The sequence below is a fragment of the Manis pentadactyla genome, chromosome 5, assembly GCF_030020395.1.
Source record: "Manis pentadactyla isolate mManPen7 chromosome 5, mManPen7.hap1, whole genome shotgun sequence".
Lineage (NCBI taxonomy): Eukaryota > Metazoa > Chordata > Mammalia > Pholidota > Manidae > Manis > Manis pentadactyla.
The window spans coordinates 153379189-153389811 of record NC_080023.1 but is presented as its reverse complement, the minus strand read 5'-3'; the positions used below and the strand labels follow the sequence as shown (position 1 = coordinate 153389811).

General features: G+C 41.9%; 1 protein-coding gene across 3 annotated transcripts in view; it reads right to left on the bottom strand.

Annotated features, from left to right (window-relative positions):
* Positions 1-205: 205 nt before the first annotated feature.
* Positions 206-10623, bottom strand: part of KIF3B (kinesin family member 3B) — a 55883-nt gene continuing 45465 nt past the window's right edge. For 2 of the 3 annotated variants that reach the window (XM_036924719.2, XM_036924718.2), the window contains exons 6-9: positions 4832-4945; positions 4063-4168; positions 1983-2161; positions 206-1050 (exon numbers count right to left, since the gene is read on the bottom strand). In XM_036924719.2, the coding sequence (XP_036780614.2) occupies positions 954-1050; positions 1983-2161; positions 4063-4168; positions 4832-4945 (496 nt within the window). In that variant the 3' untranslated portion in view covers positions 206-953. The remainder of the gene's footprint in view (positions 1051-1982; positions 2162-4062; positions 4169-4831; positions 4946-10623) is intronic. The other variant, XM_057502881.1, reaches the window with a different exon arrangement.

Genomic DNA, 10623 nt, shown 5'->3' with positions numbered 1-10623 from the left:
AACGAACAAAATTGGGAATTCAAAAGTGCCACTATATGTCTTGTTTCCCCAACTCATCCTATTAGAGAAGGCAGATCCAGCCTCCTTTCTCCCATACAGCAGGCCTACTCTGGAGGCAGAGGATGGGTTCTAGGCAGGGACACTCAGAGTATGTGTGCATGGAAAAAGATGGTGATGAACAAAGAGTAAAGTGACACGGTATATGGACATGGTATCAGCTTACAGATTCATGTCTTTGACAGGATGGTCATGGTTTTGAGGTTTTATAAAGAAGCTGTTCCCTAAACTCTCCAAGGAGGCAAAGGGAATGTTATTTCTATTGCTTCCAACATTGAACCCTTCAGGAGCAGAAATTGGTGGCTTCCTTGGAAAACATTTCCTCATTGAGAAGATTCACTTCTTACTGAGGTGCATGGATCATGTCCTCTGGGGGCCGGGATCCAAATGAGATTTCATTTCTACCTACAAGAACGAGTGCCTGCTCAAGTTCTAGGGCTTTCAAATTCAACCTCACTGTTGTTTTATGCTGAGGCTCCTAAGACTTGGTCTGGCTAAGGTGACTCTTGATTCTGTCCTAGTGTTCAACAAGAAGGGAGCCCGGTGTAAAGAATAGGCTAGAAAAGGAGTGGAGTGGAAGGGAGGGCAAGGGAAGGGAGAGGAGAAGGCAAGGGAGTGGGGAAGCAAGGTCACTGGTCATTCTCTTGCTTTCCACTTCAACTACCTCACTTGACCATACCCATGCATTTCTGAGATGCTAATTAAAGGACATTTCCCAGAGGAGCAGAGTGCCAGATTAGGACCAGCACGTTTCTACCAGATCAAGTTGGTTAATCTGCAAAGAGATCATTGCTTCTCCCCAGGGGAATGATTCTGAGTCCTCTCTGCAGGTTTCTGTTGGTCTCTTCTCTCAGAAGGCAAATGCTGTTTCCACCCCCGGAAAGGAGGAACTGGCTTTACTTTGGAACCAGCCCCCGAGACTGTGGATAAAGCTGAGATGCAGGGGTTCCTGAGGAAGAGGAAGAGGATCCCGACTTCCTTCCGCTTTTAGGCCTGCAAAAGTCAAGCACATGCTTACTTTACATGTCCTTCCATCTCTGCCTCTGAGACAGGTCAGACTCCTTTCCCTTCGAGTGCCATTAACATTTCAAGGAGGCTTTTCCCCACCAGCCTGAAAGCCGGTGTGCTTTCAGCTGTACAACCATCAGACTGGCACAGCCCCACCTCTGCTCGTGGCCACCGCAACCCGCCAACAAGTGTGACCCCCTCAGGGCAGGGATGCTGATTCTCAGCAGTTGTTGGCCTACTTAAATCATATCTTGTCTTCTCCAAACTGAAGAAAAAATATTAAGAAAATATTGTTTGCAGGTGGAATTTCTTCCATTTTTTAATTTTTCACCCAGTTATTTTCCTTAAACTTCTAATCCAGAACTTGGTAAAATAGGATTTATAATTTAACACCAAATTAAGTACTTGGTTACTAAACTGGGTGAGGTAAATTCAGCATTGAGGCTCAGAACCAGGGTTGTAGATTTAGACAGACGTTTGAACCCTGGCTCTGCCACTTATTCCTTGAAGTTGGCTACTTTTTCAAATTCTCAGTTTTCTCATCTATAAAACGGGATTGACTGAGAATATTTAACTTAGTAAGTTTTTGCAGGAAATCATTACGAGGATTTTTTTAAAGCACTTAGAACTGCCTTATCCACAGTGGGGACCAAAGAACTGTTCCCTATTTCACTGGAACCCATATTCCTTCTACTAGAAACAAGGTACATTAGGCATTGTGCAATTCAGTGTGCCTGGCATGATGCCTGAACCATAAATATTTGTGAAATAAATGAATAAACACAGGAGTAGCATGGCAATATTTTCTGGTGTGTTCTGTAAAGCATTCCATGATAAACAAGCACTTTTGTCACCCTCTACCTTTGTCCTTGTTCAAACGTACTCTGTTCAAATGCAGGTCATCAAAAGCCACTCACCTGGCCTTAGATTTCTTATTTGCAGAGCTTTCAAAGGATGATGCGTCCACCTGTATCTCATCTTCGTCCTGCAGAGCTGCATCCAATGCAGCCTGGACTTTGGGGGCAATGGCTGGGCCTTCATAGTCTCTGGTGGTCCGGCTGGGCAGGTCCAGCTCCAACAGCACAATGTTTTCAGCCTGCAGAAGCACAGCCAGAACCAGCTAGGTTGGCCTCCAACCACAGAGAAACAGAGCAGTCTAGACCCCCTCCAAGAACACAACTGCAAACTGCTTGCTCCTCGGAGCCTACCAAGAACCTGCCTGGAAGAAAGAAGTGACGTAGTTTTATAGCTTTTCTTCTGGAGGGATTACGGATGATTTTTATTTCCTTCTCTAGGCTTTTTTCTTTTATCTTTTTTATATTAAAAAAAATTTTTTTTAACAATGAAAGATGTGTTATACCCTAAGGGGAATAATCAGGGAAAAATAATAAATTAAAACCCACTTATTTATTGAAGACAATGTGAAAATACAAAAACTATAAAGAAGAAAATAGTAATCACCAATCATTTCACCACCTACAGCAGCTTTGATGAACTTTTTGGTGGTCAAGGGGAGGAGGCACGTATGGGACATGTATGTGGCACATATGTGTGTGGCCATATATGTGCTTGAAACCACATTTTAAAAATCAGACTGGGCCCCTCCTCATAATTGACCTGTGGATGGATTCCTTCCCTGGCTGCCCTGTGGTGGGCCTTTTCGTAGCTCCTACATACTAAGGCAAGTGTGCGGAGGAAAGAGAGCCCGTAGTCACACATCTTCTCCTCCAGCTCCTCGCATTCAGTGCAGTTCAAGCCCCAGGGCTCTGGAGGGGGCAGGAAGGGCTACTGCAGGGCAAAGGTGGGGAGAAGCAGTAGCTCCATGTAGCAATTTCATATATTGAGATAATACTTAGAATTTCTCTTACTGGAGTGGGTCCTCTGCTGAAAATACCTCAGAGATACTGCTTTAAATTCTACCTTTGGCGCACTTAGCCCCCTGGAAACCCGCATATTTGATCTGTCGGCTTTAAAATAATGTTTTTGACTTTCAGACAAGAAGGAACTAACAAGATCTGCACCCTCTGAAACTGCTAGAAAAATGTTTCGGAGGATTCTGTCTGACACATCACTCGTCTTCCACCATATAAAACCCGACCTAATACAAAGTTTTTGCTTTTGTTTTCTTTATTTTAAATAACCCAGTGCCAAGAAGAGCAGCGCCTGAGGAGCTAACTAATCCTCCTGTTTTGCTCTGGCTGATGGGGGCGACTCAAAACACTTAAAATTTTTTCAGTGAAAAATCTTTCATTATAAAAATAATACAGGTTCCCCACTGACAGTTAAAAATACAGATAAGCAAAAAGAAGAAAATTTATATTACGTATACTTTCGTTAATCAGAGATAACCAGTTCACATTCTGATATATTTTGTGCTAGATTTTTTTTTATTCACATACACACTTCCAGTACCAAAGATTTTACAATTTAACAATACCTCATGTCTCCTTGTTCATCAACTTACCAGCTACCTACTAAGCTAAGCCACGGGACCTACTGCATAGAGTAGGTGGAAGCATTCGATTAGAGAAAGCAGTGGAGCGCTGAGCATGTGCCTATGAAGCTCATACAGCAGTATTACTATAAAATGTGTTTGGGTCATTAAATAGTCCTTAATTATGTTATTTTGAATAAATGACTGACCCACATTATGTTAAATGAAAGTACCATAAGTTCTTCAACACACCTCCATCTCCTGTCATTAGACATCTATATTCTTCCCGGTCTTCCAACAGAGCTGTTTTGAAGCCTACTGTTAGAATGTTTGTACTCTCTCCTTCTCTAGTCCTGATTTTCTACATCTCGTTCTATTTTACTTTTTTACTGACAACGGTTATTTTCATTGTTATTTATTATTTGCTATAATTGTTGTGTTACTATAAATGTCGTCAGGTACCTCTGAAAATAGTCAGATATAAACTCAACTTTGCAGAACGGTGCCTAACATACATCTAAGCTCCTCTAGGAGAGAAAGGAGAGAAAGAACAATCTTCTCACCCTGTATCGGGCCTCTGGACGAATCATCATAGACATTCTTGCATGTTGGCTCAATGGTCTCTTATATCCCACAGCTGAAACTGGCCGCTTCATCATCTGCTGGTGCCTAGAAATGGACTGCAGTGGTCAAAGACCAGGACGGAGTGTGTTTCACAGTCCCAGGACTGGTCCTGTGGAACCAGCACTAAGAAGACTCTGAACCTACTTAAATAGAACCTGGATGGAGGGCTGACATGTAAATGGGGCAGGGACTGCTTATATTTTCTGCTTGAGTTGCTTTCTGATTCAAATGTGAGCATCATGCATCTTCTAAGTTGGAGAGCTGTTCTTAGATGGCAGGCACAAAGCATTGCTCTCAACACTCCCCACCCCTGCACCCTTGGTAGACATGTCCCATTTTTCCAGTAGGACCCAGACTTAAGACTGAGAATCCTTCTCAACACAGTGTCAGACTGACACACAATATAACACCTATGCACAGTCCCTCATTTGGCCTAGCATGTTTCATTTGACAGCCAAGGGAGCTGACATGCAGGAAATTGGGAAAGGTTGTTAGTTCACTGATAAAGTCTCCCAATTCCTAATACCACACTCATTATCAAACTTCTACCTCGTGGACCTATGTCAGTCACAAAGTCAGAGATGCAGTTGGTTCCAGGTTTAAATGAGTTACACTGTGTTTACTATACCCCTCTGACCAAGTCCAGTTTATCAACATTCTTTCCCTCCTCCTCACCTTAAAGTCTACTTAAAGTCAATAGTTACTTACTCCAGTCTGGTTATAGGATGTAATTTCCAATGATCTTCCTCTTCATCAAAGAAGGATCTATTCATAATTTTACTTTTTTCTTCCAGAGGGATAAAGTTTTCTATAATAAGATGCCTGTAAGAGCACACATACGTGGGTGAATGAAGATGGAGAAAGACTACAGATGCAGTGTTGGCTATCTGGCCCCAGTCACTCAGCAAACACTTGCTGAGTAGGTTCTGTGGGCCCACCGTCACATAGAGAGCTGAATAGAGACATGAATGACGCTGCATCCCTGCAGCACTCATAGGTATGACAGGTGCTGACAGGGGTCTGCCCTAGGAATATGGAGTCACTCTGGCCCAAGAGGAGCAGTTAGAGGAAGTGAAAGGACTGAAAAGGGAGACAATGCCCCAACTATTCTGTAGTGAACATGCGTGAGTTCTTTTGGAGAGCCACTGGTACTGCTAACCAGCTCCTTAACTTTCAAAAGTAGAAATTAAACTGCCTTCCTCCAGTTACATGGATTGGAAAACTTCACATTATAATCACCAGGACAAAGAGCAGGACCAAATGAGTTTCAGTCCCTTAGACCACTGAGAATGAAGACCATTCCTGAGAAGAGTCTCTGCCCCAGAAGGCCCTCAGGGAACACAGTAAACAATGAAACTGGTACTGTCTGGGTTGTGTCTTTCCATGGTAATGACTGTTTCCTGCTACATCTCTGCATTCACTCTTCCAAAACCGTCAGGACAGAACAGTGCCAAGGGGGTGTCATCATGGGAGAGACACACAACAAACACCACAGAGGCCACAGGGTCCTAACTGTGAGGAACAGGCCGATTCACTGTTTATTCAGGAGATATAAATAGGAGATACAACAGTGAAAATGGCTTCCTTGGAGAGGAAATCTTTTGGAGAGATGAAATTTTCTATTTATTTTATTTGACATTTAAGAAGTTATTTTTCATAACTTTTTTTTATTTTAAAGGTCCTATTTATACATTAGGAAATGTGAAAAATACGATTACACACAATTTTACTATCCAGAGATACTATTAGTATTTGGCCATATTTTGTTCCAATCTTTTTTCCAAGGTGTACACACCTAGAAAGAGAACTGACACATACATTTAATTTTACTTTTAACTTCCAAGTTTAAAACTTGGCCATTAAAAGATCCCTTTGGAAATGGAAATGTCTTCTTTAAAGATGAATTCCTGCTCATGCTGTGGCAGGACTGACACAGGGAAATGTCATTTGGCAACCCTTAATGAAATAAGGGGTTGTTGTTGGTTCAAACTATTAGCTCCATAGTTGTCGAGCTGGGCTGCACATTAACAGCACTACACAGTTCTGAAAAATATCTTGCCAGAACCTCATGAGAGGACAATGGTTCTTAAAGTGTGTTCACCAAGCCAGCAAGAGCAACAACTGAACTTGGTAGAAACACAAGGCTGAACTATTTATAATAGCCAAGATATGGAAGCAACCTAAGTGTCCATCAGTACATGATTGGATAAGGAAGATGTGGTACATATACACAATGGAATACTATTCAGCTATAAGAAACAAATCCTACCATTTGCAACAACATGGACGGAGCTGGAGAACATTATGCTCAGTGAAATAAGTCAGGCAGAGAAAGACAAATACCAAATTATTTCCCTCATTTGTGGAGTATAACAATGAAGCAAAACTGAAGTAACAAAACAGCAACAGACTCACAGACTCCAAGAAGGGACTAGCGGTTACCAAAGGGAAGGGGTTGGGGAGGGTGGGTGGGGAGGGAGGTAGAAAGGGATTGAGGGCTATTATGATTGGCACACATGGTATGGGGGGGATCATGGGGAAGACAGTGTAGCACACAGAAGACAAGTAGTGACTCGGTGGCATCTTACTACACTGATGGACAGTGACTGCAATGGGGTATGGGGGGGACTCAATAATATGGGTGAATGTAATAACCACATTGTTTTTCATGTGAAACCTTCATAAGAGTATATATCAATGATACCTTAATTTTAAAAAAAAAGAAGGAAAGGTAAGGCTGAGAGCTGAGGCTGAGAACCAGGGCTTTGGAGCTAGCTTTCAGTTAAAGGGAAATGAGGAATACAGAGACACAAGTGACATGACACCATGAAGAAGCAGAACAGCAAATCTAGGAATGTGGGATGTTTCTACAGGCTATCTGACCCAGCGTTTTCAACAAGTCAACTGAAAAAAGTTTTTTAAAAGGAAAAGGGATTCCTCCAGATGAAAAAAGCTTAAAAGACATAACAACCAAATGCTATATTGTGGCCCCTATACAGATCTTTAAAAAAGCGAACCAAGAGGGATAGTGGATTCAAGATGGTGGCGTGAGAGGTGAGACAGAGAACTCCTCCCAAAACCACAAATAGTATGAAAATATAGTTAATACAACAAACCCTAAAACAGCAGCAGGAAAGAAGGCTGAACCAGACTGCATAGACCTCAAGAACAGAGCAAACCTCACGAAACAGGGTAATGTACCAAAGCCTCGATCCGGCAGGACCCAAGCCCTTCCCCAACCCCAGCTCACTGGCAGGAGGAAGAGAAACAGAGCAGGGAGGGGGTGGAAGCCTGGGAGTGCTGAAAACCCAGCCCTGGAGGTCTGCTTTAGACCACAGACCTACATTGCGTGGTGCTCTGGACATTGGGAAATTGGGACAGGTGGAGTGCTTGAGAGACTGAGATTCCAGCTGTGTGTGTGGAGGTTGGGGATCCACATCCAGCTGCTCTGGGACAGAGGAAAGGCAGGCGGTCTGAGAGGCTTCCTAGCAGCGAGAAAGCTGCTAAAGGGGTGCAGTTTGCACGGACCTTGCTGCGCGGGAGAAGGGAGAGCTGGACAAGGTTGTCTGGGTGTGCTCTGCCCAGCAGGTTGGGAACTTTGAGGAGCTTCAGGTGCTCCATCCCCCGGCTGGCTGCTCAGCTCCGAGGCCCCCCACTGTGACACGCAGCCTGCCAAGCCTTCCTCTTGGCCTGACGGCACCGGCTAGCAAACCGGCAGTCACTGCACTGGCATCAGGCCAGTCAGAGGGAGGCCTCGCCTACAACAGCTAGAGACCCAAAGCACAGAGGCTTACACTTGTGTGCTTGGCCCGCTGGCTCTGATACTGGAGACAGACACCGCAGACGGGAATCAGGAAACAGATCTTTCCTCCCCCCAGGCACCAGCGTCGCTTCCCTACTACCCCCAACCTCACTCTAGGGGCTGAGCAGCTCCAGAGACTGGAGCTTCTGGGCACTAGTGGGCACCACACAGAAATATGAAACGTCAAAAGAACATGGTTCAGACGAAAATCACACAAACCCCAGAAGAAGGGCCAAATGAAACCGCACTCACCAATCTTCCTGAAAGAGAGTTGAAAATAAAAACCATAAACATCTGCATGGAGGTACAGAAAAATATTCCAGAACCCAGGAATGAATTTAAGACAGAGATTCAATCATTAAGAAATTCCATATCTGAAATGAAACATACAATGGAGGGATTTAAAAGCAGATTAGATGTAGTAGAAGAGATGGTAAATGGAATAGAAATTAGAGAAGAGGAATACAAAGAAGCTGAGGCACAGAGAGAAAAAAGAATCTCTAAGAGTGAAAGAATATTGAGAGAACTGTGTGACCAATCCAAATGGAACAATATTCGCACTATAGGGATACCAGAAGAAGAGAGAGAAAAAGGGATAGAAAGTGTCATTGAGGAGGGAATTGCTGAAAACTTTCCCAGTCTGGGGAAGGAGATATTTTCTCAAGCCATGAAGGTGCACAGATCTCCCAACACAAGGGACCCAAGGAAGACAACATCAAGACATACAATAATTAAAATGGCAAAGATCAAGGATAAAGACAGACTTTTAAAAGCAGCTAGAGAGAGAAAAAATATCACATACAAAGGAAAACCAATCAGGCTATCACCAGATTTCTCAACAGAAACCTTACAGGCCAGAAGGGAGTGGCATGATATATTTAATGCAGTGAAGCAGAAAGGCCTCAAACTGAGAATACTCTACCCAGCAAGGTTATCATTTAAATTTGAAGGAGGGAATAAACAATTTTCAGATAAGCAAAAGCTGAGAGAATTTACCTCCCACAAACCACCTCTACAGTGCATTATGGAGGGATTCCTATATATGGAAGTATTCCTAAGGCTAAATAGATGTCATGCAAGGGACAGACAAAGAGTACAGAATATGATTCATAACATACAAAGAATGGAGGAGGAAGAAAAAGGAGAAAGAAAAAAAAAAGAACTGTTAGGTTGTGATTGTAATAGCATATGAAGTGAGTTAAATTAGACTGTTAGATAGTAAGGGAATTACCCTTGAACCTTTGGTAACTATGAATCTAAAGCCTGCAGTGGCAATAAGTACATATCTATCGATAATCACCCTAAATGTAAATGGTCTGAATACACCACTCAAAAGACACAGAGTAATAGAATGGATAAAAAAGCAAGACCCGTCTATATGCTGCCTATAAGAGACTCAAACCCAAAGATATACACAGACTGAAAGCAAAGGGATGGAAAAAGATATTTCATGCAACTAATAGGGAGAAAAAAGCAGGAGCTGCAGTACTTGTATCAGACAAAATCGACTTCAAAACAAAGAAAGTAACAAGAGACAAAAGACATTACATAATGATAAAGGGGTCAGTCCAACAAGAGGATATAACTATTATAAATATCTATGCACCCAACACAGGATGACCTACATATGTGAAACAAATACTAACAGAATTAAAGGGAGAAATTAGAATGCAATGCATTCATTTTAGGAGACTTCAATGCACCACTCACTCCAAAGGACAGATCAACCAGACAGAAAATAAGTAAAGAGACAGAGGCACTGAACAACGTATTAGAACAGATGGACCTAACGGACATCTATAGAACACTCCATCCAAAAGCAACAAGATACACATTCTTCTCAAGTGCACATGGAATATTTTCAAGAATAGATCATATACTAGGCCACAAAAAGAACCTCAGTAAATTCAAAAAGATTGAAATTGTACCAACCAGCTTCTCAGATCACAAAGGTATGAAACTAGAAACAAATTACACAAGAAAACAGAAAAGCCCACAAACACATAGAGGCTTAATAATATGCTCCTAAATAATCAATGGATCAATGACCAAATAAAAACACACATCAAGCAATATATGGAGACAAATGACAACAATAATTCAACACCGCAAAATCTGTGGGACACAGAGAAGGCCATGCTAACAAGCAAGTATATTGCAATACAGGTATACCTCAGGAAAGAACAATACCAAATGAACAGTCTAAACTCACAATTAATGAAACTAGAAAAGGAAGAACAAATGAGGCCCAAAGTCAGTAGAAGGAGGGATATAATAAAGATTAAAGCAGAAATAAATAAAATTGAGAAGAATAAAACAATAGAAAGAATCAATGAAAGCAAGAGCTGGTTCTTCAAGAAAATAAACAAAATAGATAAACCCCTAACCAGACATATCAAGAAAAAAAGAGAGTCTACACACATAAATAGAATCAGAAATGAGAAAGGAAAAATCACTACGGACACCACAGAAATACAAAGAATTATGAGAGAATAGTATGAAAAATTATATGCTAACAAAGTAGACAACTTAGAAGAAATGGGCAACTTTCTAGAAAAATATAACCTTCCACGGCTGACTCAGGAAGAAACAGAAAATCTGAATAGACCAATTACCAAAGAAATTGAATTGGTAATTATAAAACTACCTAAGAACAAAACTCCTGGACCAGATGGTTTCACTGCTGAATTTTATCAAA